The 21,244-nt window shown below is 43.4% G+C and overlaps 1 protein-coding gene across 4 annotated transcripts in view; it reads right to left on the bottom strand.

The window, feature by feature from the left end:
- The window catches only part of LOC135102957 (transmembrane protein 64-like), a 23,796-nt gene extending 7,089 nt beyond the window's left edge, over positions 1-16,707 (bottom strand). For all 4 annotated transcript variants that reach the window (XR_010269874.1, XR_010269875.1, XM_064008698.1 and 1 more), the window contains exons 1-4: positions 15,978-16,707; positions 15,468-15,633; positions 12,872-13,012; positions 8,992-9,129 (exon numbers count right to left, since the gene is read on the bottom strand). Coding sequence is in view for 2 of the 4 variants with exons in the window: in XM_064008698.1 (XP_063864768.1) it covers positions 8,992-9,129; positions 12,872-13,012; positions 15,468-15,633; positions 15,978-16,153 (621 nt within the window). In the remaining 2 variants the exon portion in view is untranslated. The remainder of the gene's footprint in view (positions 1-8,991; positions 9,130-12,871; positions 13,013-15,467; positions 15,634-15,977) is intronic.
- Positions 16,708-21,244: the final 4,537 nt, after the last annotated feature.

Below are 21,244 nucleotides of genomic sequence, written 5' to 3'. Positions count from 1 at the left end.
CTCTCTCTCTCTCTCTCTCTCTGTCCATTCATTTTACTGGATTTACGCAATATGGGTGAATAAATAATGTCGCATTTTGCATAATATATAGTTATAAAAGGGCTATTTTCCTGTGTGAGCGAGTGAGGCTGTCAGTGTTGTCAATTCTCAATATATAAACATTACATGGCACACACTGAGTCTCGTGAAGGAAGGAGAGGAGGATAATTTGGAGGAACCTTGAGGTTGAACATGATTGACGGTTGGAAGGGCGTGAAAAGTGACAGCACACTCAGGCACAGGCTCGGACACTCACACAAACACAAACACACACACACACACACACACACACACACACACACACACACACACACACACACACACACACACACACACACACACACACACACACACACACACACACACACACACACACACACACACACACACACACACACACACACACACACACACACTACTGAAAAAAGAGAAAGGAAATGAAGATAGTACAGTGTCGTAAATAAAGAACTGTCAATAATAGGACGACTAAAAACACCCATAAAACACAGAATAATAGCCATTCAGAAGCCTTAAAATGATGCTGGTGAAGTTACAGTAGGGGCTTTATAGCGGAGCCGAGAACTTTGGATAGATAATTAAAACATAAGTTGAGAAGAAGGCACTCGCAAACCACATTCCGTAGCCACCGCCTTGGAAGAATCTGAAATGTGGTAAATAGTCACCTTAGATTTTATGAAATGTGGCAATTAGTGCCCGTAGAATCGTGGAAATCGTTGAAACATTCACAGTACACATGAGCCGCAGAAAAATCAGGAGAAACTTGAAAAAAAAATCTTACATCCGTATGCACTAATTCTTTTTTTGATCTTTTTTTTTCATTGGCTCTTGGATCATCTTTCTTCAGAATTTCATTAAAATCCATAGTTAAAATTTTGAGATATCTTGCATGCAGCCAGGCAAACAGATAGACAGAGACACGTGTAGACATGGATAAATACGCAACCCCCGCCAACGATGGAGGTAATAGCAAGAAAACTATGATGAATGTGACGGAGCTGTGTAGGTCAGTCTGCTAGATGACGTAATTAGACACATCGTGTATACCGTGAGTAATGGAAGGGTACACAGCTGAGGTGGCTGGCTAACAAGTGTGTGGATGTGCTGCCGACAAGCGAAGGTCTTGGTGTAGCTTTACTTGTGTGAAGGTGAGTTGCACTATCACTGGTGTGCTTTCTGACGAGTGAGACTATAGTGAGTTATGGGGATGTGCTTCAATTGATGTTGACACTTGACCAAGGATGAGATAGTGAAGCACATATACAGACGACAGTTTTCACAGGGCAGATATGATTGTAATGTGTGAAGGCCAACTTTTCTTATACTGGAGTGGTGTTACAGGTTTCAATAAGTTCTGGGGAAAGGTTTTGTCAAGTGGAAGGGAAAACGGTAAGACGGTTGAATTATACACAGAGTTTTATTTCAGAAGCGGTGAGTGATTTCAGCACACGGGCATTCCATTGTCATATTTTATGGTAAACTCACTACCTTTGCTTTGTAATTTTATTTGTGGAATGCTGTAGTTTTGTAATAACTGTGGTCACTGCAGCCGGATGAAGAATGTGGTAGCTACATGACCTGAACCTGATTGCAAAGTATGTTGAATTAGTTTTACTCCGCTATGCTGTGCAGAGTTTGGAAAATGTAAAAAAGCGCTGCTAGGGAAGTGTGGTGTAAATGGCACCTGCGTGATCAAGATGTCGATACAGCACACAGACGCACTTATATCCCTCCGCCAGGTACTCTGGATGATGGAGCCAGTTACATCAATCTGCTGGTGGAGGACATAGGTCGCTCCTCTTTGAGTATATATCATGTGACAACCTGCACGGGATACAGCGACGGGACACAGGCCATGGTAGCTATTGGCTGACCTGGAGGAGTAAATCAATGGTTGCTCGGTCTTCGTTTGTTTTCAAGCAATATATTTACGTGGATATATTTGTACCCTCTGTATCCTCTCCTGACAGTCAAAGATCTCAACAGGACTATCCTCTGCTTTCTGAATCTACTCCATTATTCTAGACAAGCCATTAGAATCGTGGCCATACATTGAATTAACCATGCTTAATGTTCAGTGTTTTAAGCTGTGACAAAACTTTAAGGTGTGTGTAGGAAACTAATCATAGATCTGGCATTGGATTCTCCATCTCTCAGTCCACTGCCTTATTATAAACAGACAAGTGGAATCGTGGGCATGCAGTTAAATAACGATACTGAATATAAGTATAGACAGTCACGATTTATTCTATTATAATTGTGTCCTTGACCAGCCTCCTTCACGTATATACGAAAAAAAAAAAGAATAAAGATATGAGCTATACATTAAAAAGACCTAAAATTTATGATGTAGATTCCGTTGATGAAGATAGATGAAGGTTGGAAATTCGACGTATTTATGGAATTATAATACTTTGCGTCACTTTCGTGGAAGTAACAATGAGGATGTGACGTCGATGTTCTGTACGTATGAATGATTCAACGTCTCGTGGGAACAGCACCAAAACATGGCGCCCACTACTTCCAGCCTATCTGAAACCGTTCCTAGTGAAGCTAGTGACACTGCCCCGTCTCTCTCTCTCTCTCTCTCTCTCTCTCTCTCTCTCTCTCTCTCTCTCTCTCTCTCTCTCTCTCTCTCTCTCTCTCTCTCTCTCTCTCTTTCTGTGGTCTTTATTTACTTCAATACTTTCTTCGCGAAGGAATTCAATGAGCCAGTCTTTCGGGAATCAAAGATAGTTTAAGAATACTTGACGTCACAGAGCGTGCAGAGAAACACAAAATGAGACAAAGGAGTTATGGCTTCTGCGGTCGTTAATGGGCTACATTTTTTAATCCTATAGTGTCTGTAGTCTTTGTTCCTGAAGCCTTGAATGGTCTGCTTGTAGATATTCTGGAAGCTTGGTTGGTCACTGATATTTACCCGCCCCCTTGGTTAGCGAAGGCTGGATTTTTTCGTCTGTATACAAATTCATGCCGCCTCCAACTGCTCCCGAATCGTCTCATATTTGAATACTGTTGATGGATCCTTTCACCGAGCACAATAAAGGACAGAAACGTGATGTATTTTGCGATTCAGTAATAGCATAATGTTGGAGGTGTTCGTATTGGTAAAACGTTTTTGCTGTAACACTTCCACCGTTCCTCCTTGGTATGGCCTGACTTCCTCTATTTTGGTAATTCACTGATCGTATTTATAACTTGTGGATGCCGGGGTTCGCTTTCATAGTCTTACAAACAAAATAAATGCTTTTAGAAGTATCGGAATACTTATAACAGAGACTGCAAGAGTGTGATTAGGTGATTGTGTGTGTATGTGTGTTTGTGTGTGTGTGTGTGTGTGTGTGTGTGTGTGTGTGTGTGTGTGTGTGTGTGTGTGTGTGTGTGTGTGTGTGTGGCGATTAGATATCAGATCAATGACCACGAGTGCGTGCATAATCCAAGTTCACTTTTCTATTTTAAGGCATTAGGAGTAGAAGGAGAGGGACGGGTTGTATTCCACTCGCGCAGGCCGTGTTGAGTGCCTTGGTGTTCGAGTCCTCGGTGGTACCTAAGATGTCAGCTGTTCCTTGCTTTCCTGCTCATTTATTATTGAAATATATGTGCATGGGAAAGAGCTCATTTTCGTTTTAGTGACGAGAGCGCGCGCGCGCGCACACACACACACACACACACACACACACACACACACACACACACACACACACACACACACACACACACACACACACACCAAAACGACCTTCGGCCTCTCGCTTCTCAGGGCCTGCTTACATATCAAATCTCAAAATGTCAAACCAGTACCTTTATTGGGAACTATTGGTTAAGTGGAGGGCAGGGACGATAGGGGAGGGCAGGTGAAGGGCAGGGGAGGACAAAACAAAGATTTTCCGATAAAATATTTTACAAAGATCATTCATCATCAAGCTCCTCGCTGCCGTTCCTCAAACCCACAATGTTGTACAGGCCTGATAAGAATACTTGTTTCGATATTTCCGGTAGAATCAGTGGCCCTTTTTTCTCCACAGCATCGCTGGAGTGAGGAATTTACCCGGCCACGGTTAGGAGAGCTGGGGCGAAAAGGTAAGGAGCAGGAAGTGAGGGGTGCCGGAGCTGGGAGCAGCAGGTAAAATGGTGCATGGATAAGCAGGACGCGGAAGAGCCGAGGGAGGTTAGAACATTCATACTTTATATTCGAAGAACCTGGTACACGTAGACAGATGGGTCGATCGGTCGATGAACTGAGAGATGGTTCACACTGAGAGAAATCCATACACGAGGATGTAATATTATGCGTAACACATGTATCTGTCACTGCGTCAGGTTGGTGACTGAGACAGATGGATGGCATGGCAGTTGTTACCACGTGCAGAGGAAGAAAGGAAGGAAAGACCAGAATAAAAAGATGAAAGGTGTTAAATATGTAGAAAAAAGTGTCAGTGTGTAGCCCAGAAAAAGAAAAAAAAACTTGGATGATCTATGGAGTAACTTCAAAACTAGAGAACCTTAAGCTCTGATTGTACATAACAGAGCACCTTGGTAAGATATCCTCAGATGACCACTGCAGAAATGAAACGCGCATTTTAAAATGATGATGATGACGGTAATGAAGATGATGGTTATAATCATAATAATGATGCCCAAAATAATATTAATTTATTACGCATAACAATAAATGAAACTACCACTGAAATTGGAAAAGAACAGAAAATCAGCCCATGTGTGTAATTATTACACTAGTAAGATTTTGTACAGTCTCTCTCTCTCTCTCTCTCTCTCTCTCTCTCTCTCTCTCTCTCTCTCTCTCTCTCTCTCTCTCTCTCTCTCTCTCTCTCTCTCTCTATATATATATATATATATAAATACGTATATCTCCGTCAGTGCCTCGTCATGTAGGGAAACGTCTCCTGTAACTAGCAACGGTCTTATCCGGGAAGAAAGTGGCCTTGACAATTGGCTTTGTCAGTGCAGGAAGGCCTCCTACAGAACGGGATAGCTAGGGAGGAAAAAACAAGTTATAATTTACATTGATTCTGTTTCGCGAAGACATCAGCACTCCCTCTCAGGACAGCGCCTTGGGAACTGGTAACGCCATCTTTTGGAGAGATACCCAGGACTCTATACTCGTATACGCTACGTACGTTTTCTTGAGGAAAGCGCCTTTTGGCATAGAGAGAGAGAGAGAGAGAGAGAGAGAGAGAGAGAGAGAGAGAGAGAGAGAGAGAGAGAGAGAGAGAGAGAGAGAGAGGTTATACAATAACGTCCGTGTTACTCGGTGCGTATGCGTGAGAAACTGAAGTATCCGATATATGGACTTACGGAATGTCCAGGAATTCCTCAAAGCCGTGTACTGTTACAGTGCACGTCATGTACTAAAAAAAAAAAAGTCCTTGAATATGACAGAAGAGTGATAGGGGTGAAAGAGAGTGCTTTAGGCAAACTTCACACCGTGGTGAGAGGCTTTCTGCATGTACACATACTTTCCTCGAAGAGAAAGACGAAGAATCAATGTATATATTGTATAACTTTTATTTAAGGAGTTGGACAGAAACGCAGGCCAGAATAAGATTGCAGAATGTAAACTTAAGGAATGCGTGATGTCAGGCAAAGTACTTTAAGATTCAGCAAGAAAACTGTATATACTTTAGGTACCATTAGGTGAAATTATGGCGATGTGTATACGGATATGATGACATGACTAGTTGCTAACCCCACGGAATCTCAAGAAACAAGAAAAAACGAAGTGTGACAAAAATAGAGGAAGAGGGAGAAAAAAGGGGAGAGACTAAAATTACTTCGTGGAAGGAAGTGAATCCGACAAACAAAAGGGAAAGAAGAGCGAAAGAGCCAGGACCTGTTTTTTTTTTTTTTTCCCTCCACTGGAACATAACCACTTGTCAAAGACATGTGATACATATTGTGTAAGAACGTTACTCAAACAAAGATGAGCAATGACCGAGCATTGGGTGGCGTGTTCACAGGGACGCCCGGGATTGTAGTAACTATACTGGTGCCTTTTATGACTCCTTGGCTGGCCGCTGACGGCCGCACCTCAGCGCACACAAAGGCTACATCATTGCGCGGGAACACGTTACTCATACTCTTTCATGCATTAGCTTTTAAAATTAGTACTAAATTATTTCTTCCTCCTCTTATTATTTCTTTTCCTCCTCCTCTTAATTCCTCTTCCTCCTCCTTCTCTTCATTCCTCTTTCTTATCCTCCTCCTCCCCCTCCGTCGGTGGTGAGAGCGCCGCCTCAATTATCGGACTGCCATAACTTGAGTCGGAAAACACTCCCTGACGCACTGCCGTCAAGGTCACCAGCACTTGAGCCACGGACACAGGAGCAGCTCCTAAGCACCGCCGCTCTGCTTTTGATGGCCCCTTCTTATCGCGACCACGGGACTCGGCAGTGACAAGAGCATCTGAATGTGCGTATTACGACCCCCATCCCTCATTGTATTGACGTATTCTCGCACCAGTATTGAATTCCAACTTTATAGTACAGTCATCTGTCTTCTTTCTCCTAAGCGTATGCACTTAACCATGAGTCACAGGGAGAAAGGGACACGCAAACACCCTCTCCTCCCTCATACGAAGCCACTGAACGCTCTTCCAAACTTCTCGTCCTCCACCTTCTCTCGATAAGAAACGTGCTGTGACCTTACGTTCACCAGACATAATCAGCAGCGATAAACTTCTTGAGAGTGTGTCCTTATCGCTGAGTCGTGAGGGAGAGGCAGGAAGGAGAGCGAGATCGAAGGGTGAGAGGGAGATCAAATGCCTCCACTTCCAAATGCCACATCGAGTTGTTGGTCTTTCCAGGGATGAATATTTTGTGGCGCTATCTAGCCCAGCGGGAGCGCGGGTTCAGCTTGTGACGATATTTCTTTCTTTCGAGGGGAACAAGAGGAGGAGCTGAGAGGGAAGGATGAGATAAAAGAGGAAGAATAGTGAAGAATCGAAGAAGAGGGAGAAGTAGAGGATGAGGGATAGGGAGATGAGTAAGAGCAAGAGGAGGAGGAGGAGGAGGAGGAGGAAAAGGAGGAGGAGGACGAGGAGGAGAAAGAAATAACAAAAGAAGGAATGAATTGCATTTTAAATTATATAGTTCTTCAGAATAGTTAATTAGTTTTATAAGGCTATTTGTCGATAAGTAGTGAAAACGAAGCAGTACAGTAGATAATGACTCAGGAGTTGGAGGAGAGAGAGAGAGAGAGAGAGAGAGAGAGAGAGAGAGAGAGAGAGAGAGAGAGAGAGAGAGAGAGAGAGAGAGAGAGAGAGATAGTCACTGGATTCCTGAGAACAGCCATAAACTAAAAAAAATATCCATCTGCAATTTAAAGGCATAATTCTCAAGCGTGGCTTAGCATCATAATCACCGGATAATCATCGTGAATAACTGGAGGGAATAGTTTTGCTGTCATCGAATTACTCACGAAGACTTTAATAATAATCGAACCACACGCGGGCGCTGGGTGTCGATCGGATCACGTGAGGGAGGAAAGGCACCATGTTTCCCACTCTTCCTGTGAAGTGTGTTAGTGTGCGCGCTCTCCTTGACCTGATACCGGGACTTTATTGCCGGGAGAAGCGTGATTTGTGCGATGTGTCTCTCGTGCGACATTCAGGAGTGACGCGAGGCAGAGGCGGTGTCGTGCGAAATCCTCGAGCTGCGAGAACCCTGGCGAGTCAGCCATCTGCGCATGTGCACCATTGCGTCAGCACCACAACACACGACCTGCGAGATTCATGAGCTCCAAGGTTTGTCTATCTTTTCTTTTTTTTCCACAGCCTTATTATAGCGATTACACCTTGATCATAAAATCTGTTTTGATTCATATCAATACAAGGTGCCTTCAAGTCGTTACTGAATAATCTTACAGACTAAAAAATGTTATATTAGCACCTAACCTAACTAACCAAACCATATCTAACGTAACCAAATCCAACCTAACCTAACCTAACAAAGGCAAATCAAACCTAACTTAACCTTACCAAATCTAAAAACCTCGCATGTTCCATATGAGAAATCATTTGTGCCTTAGGATGCGCAAGCGCAGAAGACCAACTCGTCAGTATTCTCCCAGCTCAAGGATTTCACATGACAGAGGCCGAGGTACCTCCACCGCCTGCCCGCCCGCCCGTCACCTTTGAGAGAATGACTCACGGCGACCTTTTCCGGGATGTGGCATTTGGTCCAGAGGCACTTCAGGCGAGAGAGAGAGAGAGAGAGAGAGAGAGAGAGAGAGAGAGAGAGAGGACCGGGAAGCGGATGCGATGCTTGACGATGTGGTTCGGTTGTAAATAGGCCCATCAGAATTAAATTAATTAGACTTAATTATATAACTGCGGTCTTCCTTCCAGTCAGAGTAATGTGTAGTGAAGGCTGTATGTTGTGTGTGTGTGTGTGTGTGTGTGTGTGTGTGTCAGCGTTGCAAGCCGCGGGGGAAACTCGTCTGTCATTGCCGCAACAGTTGCATCACTTCCCGCTACCCAGCAACTTTATTACATCATACTGTAAGCTTTAAAGTATACGGCTTTCCCCGCCCCCCTCCCCCCCCCCTCTCTCTCTCTCTCTCTCTCTCTCTCTCTCTCTCTCTCTCTCTCTCTCTCTCTCTCTCTCTCTACGTCCTCCCTAGAAGGAATATCACGGAACCCCAGGCTTCAACCGGACATTTGCATCAGGAAGCTCTAGTATAGGTGATGTATTCGTGAGTAGCATTATCATCCTTTGCATTTGTTATAAACTTTGAATTTGTAAAGAACTATGTGGAACTTGGGAATAGTTTTACGCGAAAATGTTGAATAATTAGAGTACCCTAATGTAGTCTGAATATGGGATATGTGTGTGTGTGTGTGTGTGTGTGTGTGTGTGTGTGTGTGTGTGTGTGTGTGTGTGTGTGTTAAGAACAAAGCAACTCAAGTACACTCACAGCGAATACGGCATTCTGGAGGCCAAATGGAATGGGTGTGAGGCGGGTGATCGCGATGACCTTGAAGGCTTGAGCGCCCCCCAGTACAGACAGCAGCGCCCTCAGGAGACGGGAGGTGACCACTCGCCGGTGCACGATCTGTGGGAAGGAAAGGCTCTCAACATCACCTCCACAAAGAAGTGAAAAGGGAAAGCGAGGGGGAGCGTTCTTTGTTTGTGGGAGAAGCGTCAAGACAATGCATTGTGCTGTGGTTCCGTCTCATTTAAACTGCTAGTGTGGGTATTTTCTGGACTACTCGTGTCACGTTCTGTTTAATATTTTGTTTTATCACATGCAGCTCAGTTTCTCGGCTCCATGCATCTTGACAGCTCAACGAATGATTCTGGCGATGTCTAAAGGCTGTATTCTATTTCAAAATTGTTATGCTGATTTTTCTATTCTTGAACTTGAATGGCATGAATAAAATAGCAGTAGATTCTGGGAAAGGGCTTGTTTGCACCTCCAGGCGGGAAGCGGGCCATGCATAACCAACACGCAGAGGAACTCAAGTGGGGAGAAGGACTCGACGATGTAGAAGGTGAAAGTTACTTCCTTGACGCGGAGAACAAGACTGAAACAACGCTGAGAACCTTCGCCACACCTCCCTGCACACGGCCACGCCCCTCCTGTCACCGGACGTCTAAAGGCATTCTCCTTGTTACCACGGTGAGGCGATTTAAGAAAATAAGAACATAAGAAATAAGGGAAGCTGCAAGAAGCCACCAGGTTTACACGTGGCAATTCGTGTATGAAATATACCTACCTATTTCCACCTATCATTCCCATCCATAAATCCGTCTAATCTTCTCTTAAAGCTCCCTAATGTCTTAGCTCTAACAACATGATTATTGAGTCTGTTCCATTCATCTACCACTCTATTTGAGAACCAATTTCTTCCTATCTCTTTCTTAAACCTAAATTTTTCAAGCTTGAATCCGTTATTTCTTGTTTTGTTCTGGTTACTGATCCTAAGAATTTTTGCTTACGTCCCCCTTGTTATATATATAACCCTTATACCATTTAAATATTTCTATCAGGTCCTCTTTTAACATACATCTTTCTAAAGAATATAAATTTAACAGTTTCAATCTCGCCTCGTAACGAATACTCCTCATCCCCTGTATCCATTTCCCGCGACAAACAAAAAACGGCGAGAACGGGTCGCTGGCCAGCCTGTGTACTGTTACCGCCAGACAGTTCACGGTCAACACGAATGTATAGTAAGGGCAACTTTTGGCTAACGGAGCTTGAATATCACCCGTTACGAGGCGGAAGTAGCACGGTGCCTGGGAGGGGGAGGGTGACAGACCTGCTTCTGGTGCGGGAATCTCGTCACCTCCAGGCAGTAAAGTCAAGGGCGTCCACCTGTCTCGTGGAGAGTGGGAAGAGGGGCACGGCTGCTGCTGCTGGGATGCCGTGGAAACAAAGGATGCTCAACAAAGACAAGGAAACAGCCGCCAAGGTGCTGAAGGAGCCGAGGTGTTGGGAGATCAGTGATCTTGGAATGAGAAAATGTGCCACTAAAATACACTTTATCATAACTGCGTCAGAAACCGCTGTATAAAATAATGAAAGAGAGAGGAGGCGTGTGGGTGGAGTTAAGGTCACGAAGGAGGAGCAATGACAGGGAGAGTGTTGCTGGAATGATAAATGGCTGGCAGTGACAGTGAGGTATGAGATAAGGTGTTATCAAGCCAGCGGTGCAGAGCTGCGGTGCGGAGGAGGGAGGTGATACTGCAAGCATTGTCACGGAGGTTGAGAACTATTGATTTTGACCCACAGCATGACTCTAAGTAAAGTAAATAATAAAACGTTTGGTAAAAGAGATCGATGGCATTGGGTGTCTCCGAAGGCCTGTGAGTCACTATCTGTACTACACTGACTGCCTGAGGAGTACTTTTATTTAATGGCTATAAGAGTGTGCCCTGTCACCAAACACCCTTAATATTTTCACCCTACGCCCCCGACAGGCAACTGGTCTAGGTACTTATAAAAGGCTTCTACTCACAGCCTACCTACGCGATTCCTGGCTCTCTCTGTGGTCCTAAGTATCTAAAGGCATCCTGTCACGCCACCCTCATTCACCTTATCCACAGTGTCACAAGTTTTCATCGAGATATTACAGTAAACCTCGAGCGCCTTCCATTCAACTCGACAACAAACTCACACTTCAGAGTTCGATGCTGTTTTATTACAGTATCCCGATGGCATTTGTTTTCTCTGTCATTCGTTGTTAATGTTATTTATTTTTCACAACTCAGGAACTCCCGGCTAACGGCATACTGCTCGCGAAGGTTACAGCACACACACACACACACACACACACACACACTGAAGGCTGTTTGGTGTGTATTATTTAGATATGTGTGTGGGGGAGGATGTGTGTGAGTGGGTGTGAGTGTGGGTTTGTATGTTGTAAGGTGAACTACTTAAATGATGATGATGATGATGATGATGATTGATGATGTTAATGATGATGATGGGGAGGAGGAGGAGGAGGAGGAGGAGGAGGAGGAGGATGCTACTACTATTACTATCACCTCTTTTACTACTACTATTACTACTACTACTACTACTACTACTACTACTACTACTACTACTACTACTACTGCTGCTGCTGCTGCTGCTGCTGCTGCTGCTGATACTATTATTACTACTACTACTACTACTACTACTACTACTACTACTACTACTAATAATAATAATAATAATAATAATAATAATAATAATAATAATAATAGTAATAGTAATAACAATAATAGGAATGATAACAATATAATACTGATGACAACAATAATGATTGATATCACGATTACGATTACTGTAATGTTGATTATGATGATCATAAAGAGGAGGAGGAGGAAGAGGAAGAGGAGGAGGAAAAATTATACTAGCAATGAAGATGATGACTGAATTAATTTTAGATATACTTATTTAAAGAAGAAAAAAAAAAAAGAAGAAAAAAAAGAGTCATTCAGGTGGACAGCCTTGAGAGATAACGGGGCGAGGCGAACGTCCTCCACCACTACCACCACTTCTCCCGTCTCAACCTTGACGCCCAGCTGACTCTCGGCGTCACGGTGTCTGTGGTTGGCGAGCTCCTCCAGGGCACCGTAGGTCATGGTGTGCTAATGGCAAGGGCGCATTGTTTGCTATATGATTCAATAGCGCACTTCGACAATAATTTTCCTTTCGTTCGTGGCTGTGTGTCTGGATCAAACCGGTCTCTTTACGGGGAATGAAAACGTAGCAGTGTAGCAAAATCGTTCAGCATTCCTGCATCGCTGTCCTGGGAATGTTGGTGATGAAGGTTCTTCGGAAGTAAAGCACTCACGCACGCCACTCACACCTGATGAGCCGCGTCACGGAGCATGTCCCAGCCTCGTATTTCGTACCTCTTTTTTTTCTGGATTTCTTGCGGACCCTCATTCACAGCACAGCGAAAACATGCAGGTGAAATAAAACACAAAGCGATAATACACAAACCCAGCAGTCCCATGACCAAACAAAGTCGTCAGGTGTGTGATAATGTAATACTAACACTACACAGCGCCGAGCTTCTTAGTGACAAGGTGTGATCTGTGTGTAACCGGCGTCTTTTGGATCATATTCTGAAACGCTTCTGGCCGCACCTCGACTACTTTAAATAAGCTCTAGTTGACTGACGAGTTTTTATGAACGTTTTTTTTTCGGTTCTAGTGACAGATGAACAAGATTTCCACATACATTATTAATAGAAAAAACATTCTTCAGAATCCGGCTAATGATCTCTGTGGCCTTTGAAAATAGTCTTGGTGACAGAATACGGGTCTATGGTGTAAAAAGAGACGGTGTTACTTACCTCCCTCAGGCAGACGCGGATGAGCATGTGGGCCACGAACACGCCCGCCGTCGCCGTGGTCACCGTCACCGCCAGGCCCCTCCATGTGCCGAACATGTACCCCGCCGATATGTTCACCACAATGTATCCCCACATCAGCGGCTGCCGGGGAGAGGGTCGCTTCATACACGGTACACAATGAACACCCACATGAGCTCATTAATATAGACCTGCCTAGACACATGCCCCTCCCTGCACGTGGACATATTAGTGCTTGTATATCATAGTGAACACACACACACACACACACACACACACACACACACACACACACACACACACACACACACACACACACACACACTTGAACTTAAACATTAATGATGATTTACCACGTATGTAAATTTTAAGTAATTCTTGACTGCCACATAACGTTAATGAACCATTTTTTTTATAGTAGTAGTAGTGGTAGTAGTAGTAGTAGTAGTAGTAGTAGTAGTAGTAGTAGTAGTAGTAGTAGTAGCAGCAGCAGTAGTAGTAGTACCAATAGTAGTAGCAATAGTAGTAGTAGTAGTAGTAGTAGTAGTAGTAGTAGTAGTAGTAGTAGTAGCAGCAGCAGTAATAGCAGTTGTAGTGGTGGTCATCCAGTGCAGTATCACATTCATGACTACCCAAGCACACATCAGCAGGGAAGCATCACATTCACATAGACACAGCTGCACAACAAGTCACGGGAATTCAAGGCCTCGCACCCCGTCATACAGGCTTGTCACCACCAGGGGGGGCGGGGGGGGAGGCGGGGGCGGGAGAGGGAGGAGGAGGACAGTGGACAATATTAATCACACCCTCCTGACCCCCACATCACTATCACCCTATACAATTACACCACAATACAAAGACTCCCCACGGTTGTTAAGGAGAGAACCATTAACCCATGTAACACGCTGGCTTACTTCATCTTGTAACTATACCCTGAAACGGCTCTGCCCGCACCTCTGCTACTTTCAGAAGGCTCTAGTTGAAGTTACACGAGTTTATAGAGATGTTTTTATGGTTCTAATGACAGATTAACAAGATTTCTGCATTATCAACAGGAGAAACACTCATGAGAACCCGGCTGATCGTCTCTGTGGCCTTTTAAAAAACAGTCCTAGTGAGAGAGTAGAGTGTTTCTGAATACGGGCCTTATTGGGGTTGACGGTTGCAAGGTCATGAAACTCACTCCCTGGCTCATGTCCAGTAACTAGTCTTAGTGGACAGGAGTTACAGGCTAGAAAGGGGAAAAAAAAAATATCCAAGTTGCCTTCACTATGTCCATTTGGTGAATGTTCATATGTATATCGGCACTCCCCTCCCACACTAATTGCACCCACATGACGTGCTCCTGCTATATTTACCACACTTGTTCTCTTTGTGTGGACTCCTGCATTGCCGGATGTGTCATTTGCTGTGTTCCATTTGTATGTGTACTTAGGTGTATCTGTATTTCTATTGTTGGTATGATTATTGTCTTAACTTATTTTCTTTGGCTCGTTTTATTTGAATGTGTATTTTTGTGTGCATATGCATTTTTATTGTTATTATTTTCTTAACTTTAGCATTCCACTACTTACAGTTTTTTTTATTTACTTTGTTTCATTTGAATGTGTACTGCTAGTGTGTGTCTGTATTTTTTTATTTTTTTATTATTTGCTTAACTTAAGTATTCTTAACCTATAGATTTTTCTTTGTCTTGTTTCATTTGAATGTGTACTTGTGTATCTGCAATTTTATTGTTAATATTTTTCAACTTTTGCATCTATATTTTATTTTTTTTTCATATATTTTGGGTGACCTGTCAAAGGAAAGAGAAAAGGACCGAAGAAAGCAAGTTTCTTAGTGTCGTCTCCAGTGAAGAAACATGTAAAAGACGAATTTAGTATTTTAGTTTTTCTAAGGACTAAGCTTTGTATTATTAAACATTTTGATGATATAAGTCGACAGTAGTGGAAATTTCTGTGTTTTCATGTGTTTTAGCATGATTTCAGGCCGAAGGATTGTGCATCATTAGTAAGAAACTCAGCCGCGAAAACCCGGCTGACCACCTCTGTGGCCTTTGAAATTCGTCCTCATGAGAACTCTGTGTGTAAGAAATTATGAAGAGAAACTCTGCTCCCTCTTCTCTGACATGTGTGAATTGTCTTCCCCTTCACCCGCTCGCTACACTGCCATCCTGCACCCATTGTGACGCGGCGCCATTCACATTACACCCGCCCACCTAACAATGACAGCCTCTGCATGGAACTCATTTCATACCTCAATGGATTCATTTTCATGTTAGGAAACGAACATTAACACAAAATATCACACGCGATCAGACACCTGTGCCAACCCTCCTCCTCCTCCTCCTCCTCCTCCTCCTCCTCCTCTTACTGAAGAAAGGAAAGCCCTGTATATATATATATATATATATATATATATATATATATATATATATATATATATATATATATATATATATATATATATATATAAAATCCCTCATAATCCTCCTAACTATCCACCACCACCACCACCACCACCACCACCACCACCTCCTCCTCCTCCTCCTCCTCCTCCTCCTCCTCCTCCTCCTTACCATAGAGACGAGGGTGAAGAGGGCCAGGAACACCAGCACCACCACCCACGCTTGCTGGCCGGCCACCCACAGCAGCACGCGTCTCACGTAGTCGCGGGAGAAGTAGGCCCCGACGATGACCACGGCCACGCCCACCACGGTCACCAGTATATTGGTCACGTGGGTCCTGCAGGAGAGAGAGGAGCATAGATATTTTTTCCCCACAGCTAAAGAAGGTAGAGCACGAGTTATAAATATAGAAAGAAGAAAGAGAATAAGTAACTGTGTGGCACTCTACGTATAGAAAGGAATAAAATAAAGTGAAATAAGAGGAAAATAGTAAGCAAATTCCATATTGTTGAAAACAAAAAGCTAACAAACAGGAATGAAAGGATAAACTAAAATAAGGGCAGGGTCTGCATGACGCCAATCAGGACAAAAATAACACCGTGACTGAATGAGGGCAGCTGATCGGTAGGAAGGAAGGAAGGAAGGAAGAAAGGAAGAAAGGAAGAACGTTGACTGACTCACCTTGTACTCCTAGAGGATGAGAACACGCTCCTTAGTCTCCTTAGAGACTCAGGACATGAGGTTTCATCCTGGAAGACTCCCTCTGCTCCTACTCCTCCTACCTCCCCTTCATCTCCTCCTTCATCTCTTCTCCCTGAGTGGGTTTTCTTAAGGCACCAGTTTGGCAAGAGACGCATTTTTTTTTCTTTTAGTATTGGCGGTAATATTCAGTCTTTCTCACATATTTTTTCCTTCACTTAGCGGAGCCAGGAATGCTCAAATATACGTGACTTGATTCATGGCGTGACGCCGAGTGCCTCGCATGCTGACGGCCGCACTTCACTTCACTGAGGCACATGTCCAGGCGTGTTCATCTGCATGTGCTTATCGCACGGCTTTGCACTTTCTTATAGATTTCACAACAGGTTTCCGCCTATGTCTTCCACTTTTCCTTTCACCAACAATATGAAGCAGATGAACACAAGATCTGTGGTGTCCTCTGCGTCCTCTGATGTCTCGTTGACGTGGCCGCAAAATCGAGATAAACTCTTTTCCTTATTAAATTTATGTTCAGGAGGGTAAAAAGATATTTATTGATTACTCTTCCATGAAGAAGTATAACAATCAACACCACAGCGTCAATTCAAGAGCTTGGATGGAACACTGAAGTAGTACCACGTTCCTCTGACGAGCCTCCTCCCGCCGCCAGGCACACCCCACCTCGCTCACTGCCTGACACACACTGACTGCCTGTTCCCGTTGCCTCGTTACTTCACCGCCACAGCCGATAAACAGTGCCACAGGACAATACCGTGGCTGAGTTCAGTTCAGATTACGCATGCTGAATTAAGTTGCACAACATCTCTTATCTGTTTCGACTACAGTCAGATACTTGTACAGCACGGCATCGATTCCATGAAGAGTAAAATGTTCATCTAGTGGCATCTGACAGCCCTCTCCTCTCTCAGGTGCCACGGCCAGGTATTTCAGGTGGAGGGAATTTCTTGCACTTGGTCTGTGTTATTTGGCAACATGACTGTAGAACCTTGGTCCTAAGGCCATTTCTTATAATATATGCAGCACGGATATATATATATATATATATATATATATATATATATATATATATATATATATATATATATATATATATATATATATATATATATATATATATATATATCGGTAACAAAAGATACTATAAATCCGAAAGTAAATTGATAAAAATGTGTAAGTAGCGTGAAAGGAAAATGCAAGAAGAGGGAAGTATGGAAAAACATACCATGTAATTTTCCCAGGTACAAGTTTCGGTAGTATGTAAAAGGAGGAACAAAATTATATTTGTCGTCTAATAAAGTGGAGGAAAGGAAATATTAATGCATAAATTTAACATGGCTTAAGTGAAGTATAAGAAGAAAAATAGCTCAGTCCGTCAAGAGTAACACGTGACCTTCCGTGAGTGAACATCTTTTTGTGTGTGTGCATTTGAGTGAACGAACTTTTTTTTTTGTGTGTGTGTGTGCGTGTGTGTGTTTATGAGCAAACGATCATTTTTGTGTTTATGGCTGAACGAACGTTTTTTGTGTGTGTGTGTGTGTGTGTGTGTGTGTGTGTGTGTGTTTATGAGTGAACGAGCGGTTTTTTTTTTTTTTATATGTGTGTGTGTGTGTGTGTGTGTGTGTGTGTGTGTGTGAACGAGTCTTCTTCAGTTTTGTTTGAACGAGGTACTCTTTAAATGTTCGTTGTGATGGAAGACGTCGCTGTGTGGCAGTGTCAATGTGACTTATAGTTCAGTTCGCACCACGGCCCCCGCAGGGCAATCCCCAAGCGTGCCTTCTGGGGTGGAGGGCGTCGTAGGCAACCTCCTCCCAACGACAAAAGGAAGGATTGAAAATTTTGTTTAAACACGTACCGTGGCTGAGGGACACGTGGGTATCCTGCAGAGGATGGTCTCGCAGCACCATGGCCCGTATTCAAAAACGCTTTGCTCTTTCACCACAACTATTCTCAAAGGCCACACGGATGATTAGCCGGATTCCCAAGAGTGTTTCTCGTGCTAATAAAGTAGAAATCTTGTTAATCTGTCCCATGTAATTTCAACTACAACTTTTTTTAAATTGTCGGAGTGCGGCGCAGAAGGGTTTCTGAATACGTGCTTATGACCGAGCCTTGTTTGTCTTCATTTCAAAATGGCATGGATGGAGAGAACAAGTCCTTGGGAGGAAAGGTAAGGTTTGTAATCTTAAACGTTCTGTTCTCTCATCACAACTACTTTCAGAGGCCACGGAGATAATTAGTCAGTTTCTCATGGGTACATGGGAGCAGCATACTTATTAAGCTATCGAAGGAATCATAACATCACACTTGAAAATTGGCAATATTCACTACGGCCTGTTAAAGATAGTCGAGATAAGGAGCCGAAACATCTAATCAAGAAGCTTAAAACTTAAGATTATAAGTTTGATGGTAGCACACAAGAAGTATATACTCTATAAATTATATAATGTAGAGGCTTACGGCTTTATTTCTCACACTGCTGGCCACTATGCTATTTTACAAAAATAGACAACGAAGGTTTTTATTTCATTTTTTTTTATGTAGGAGGGACACTGGGCAAGGGCAACAAAAATCCTAAATAAATAAATAAATAAATAAAACACTGAGATGCCAGTCCTAGAAAAAGGTCCAAAGCGGTTGTCAAAAATTGAAGGATAAGTGTCTTGAAACCTCCCTCTTGAAAAAATTCAAGTCATAGGAAGGTGGAAATACAGAAGCAGTCAGGGAGTTCCAGAGTTTACCAGAGAAAGGGATGAATGACTGAGAATACTGGTTAACTCTTGCATTAGAGAGGTGTACAGAATAGTGGTGAGAGAAAGAAGAAAGTCTTGTGCAGCGAGGCCGCAGGAGGAGGGGAGGCATGCAGTTAGCAAGATCAGAAAAGCAGTTAGCATGAAAATAGCGGTAGAAGATAGCTAGAGATACAACATTGCGGCGGTGAGAGAGAGGCTGAAGACAGTCAGTTAGAGGAAAGGAGTTGATGAGACGAAAAGCTTTTGATTCCATCCTGTCTAAAAGAGCGGCATGAGTGGAACCTCCCCAGACATGTGAAGCATACTCCATACATGGACGGATAAGGTCCTTGTACAGAGTTAGCAGCTTGGGGGGGGTGGAGGTGAGAAAAACTGGCGGTGACATCTCAGAACACCTAACTTCATAGAAGCTGTTTTAGCTAGAGATAAGATGTGAAGTTTCCAGTTCAGATTATATGTAAAGGACAGACCGAGGATATTCAGTGTAGAAGAGGGGGACAGTTGAGTGTCACTGAAGAAGAGCGAATACTTGTCTGGAAGGTTGTGTCGAGTTGATAGATGGAGGAATTGAGTTTTTGAGACATTGAACAATACCAAGTTTGCTCTGCCCCAATCAGAAATTTTAGAAAGATCAGAAGTCAGGCGTTCTGTGGCTTCCCTGCGTGAAATGTTTGCTTCCTGAAGTGTTGGACGTTTATGAAAAGACGTGGAAAAGTGCAGGGTGGTATTATCAGCGTAGGAGTGGATAGGACAAGAAGTTTAGTTTAGAAGGTCATTGATGAATAATAAAAAGAGAGTGAGTGACAGGACAGAACCCTGAGGAACACCACTGTTAATAGATTTAGGAGAACAGTGACCGTCTACCACAGCAGCAATACAACGGTCAGAAAGGAAACTTGAGATGAAGTTACAGAGAGAAGGATAGAAGCCGTAGGAGGGTAGTTTTGAAATCAAAGCTTTGTGCCAGACTCTATCAAAAGCTTTTGATATATCCAAGGCAACAGCAAAAGTTTTACCAAAATCTCTAAAAGAGGATGAACAAGACTCAGTAAGGAAAGCCAGAAGATTACCAATAGAGCGGCCTTGATGGAACCCATACTGGCGATTAGATAGAAGGTTGTGAAGTGACAGATGTTTTAGAATCTTCCTGTTGAGGATAGATTAAAAATTTAGATAGTAGGAAAGTAAAACAATAAAACGGTAGCTTGAGGGATTAGAACGGTCACCCTTTTTAGGAACAGGCTGAATGTAGGCAAACTTCCAGCAAGAAGGAAAGGTAGATGTTGACAGACAGAGTTGAGAGAGTTTGACTAGGCAAGGTGCAAGCACGGAGGCACAGTTTCGGAGAACAATAGGAGAGACCCCATCAGGTCCATAAGCCTTCCGAGGGTTTAGGCCAGCGAGGGCATGGGAAACAGCCTTGCAAAGAATTTTAATAGGTAGCATGAAGTAGTCAGAGGGTGGAGGAGAGGGAGGAACAAACCCTGAATCGTCCAAGATAGAGTTTTTAGCAAAGGTTTGAGCGAAGAGTTCAGTTTTAGGGATAGATGTGATAGCAGTGGTGCCATCTGGTTGAAATAAAGGAGGAAAAGAAGAAGAAACAAAGTTATTGGAGATATTTTTGGCTAGATGCCAGAAGTCACGAGGTGAGTTAGATCTTGAAAGATTTTGACATTTTCTATTAATGAAGGAGATTTTGGCTAGTTGAGAACATACTTGGCATGGTTCCAGGCAGAAATATAAAGTGCATGAGATTCTGGTGATGGAAGGCTTAAGTACCTTTTGTGGGTCACCTCTCTATCATGTATAGCACGAGAACAAGCTGTGTTAAACCAAGGTTTGGAAGGTTTTGGTCGAGAAAAAAAGTGAGGAATGTACGCCTCCATGCCAGACACTATCACCTCTGTTATGCGCTTGGCACACAAAGACGGGTCTCTGACATGGCAGCAGTAGTCATTCCAAGGAAAATCAGCAAAATACCTCCTCAGGTCCCCCCAACTAGCAGAGGCAAAACACCAGAGGCACCTTCGCTTAGGGGATCCTGAGGAGGGATTGGAGCGATAGGACAAGTTACAGATATGAGATTGTGATCGGAGGAGCTCAACGGAGAAGAGAGGGTGACAGCATAAGCAGGATTAGATGTCAGGAAAAGGTCAAGAATGTTGGGCGTATCTCCAAGACGGTCAGGAATACGAGTAGGGTGCTGCACCAATGGCTTTAGGTCGTGGAGGATAGCAAAGTTGAAGGCTAGTTCACCAGGATGGTCAGCGAAGGGAGAGGAAAACCAAAGCTGATGGTGAACATTGAAGTCTCCAAGAATGGAGATCTCTGCAAAAAGGGAAGGGAGTCAGAATGTGCTCCAGTTTAGAAGTTAATTAGTCAAAGATTTTTTTATAGTCAGAGGAGTTAGGTGAGAGGTATACAGCACAGATAAATTTAGTTTGAGAGTGACTCTGTAGTCGTAGCCAGATGGTGGAA

This window comes from Scylla paramamosain, chromosome 8, assembly GCF_035594125.1.
Source record: "Scylla paramamosain isolate STU-SP2022 chromosome 8, ASM3559412v1, whole genome shotgun sequence".
NCBI lineage: Eukaryota > Metazoa > Arthropoda > Malacostraca > Decapoda > Portunidae > Scylla > Scylla paramamosain.
Note: the sequence above shows the minus strand (reverse complement) of the source record. Positions and strands in the feature narration are given on the sequence as shown.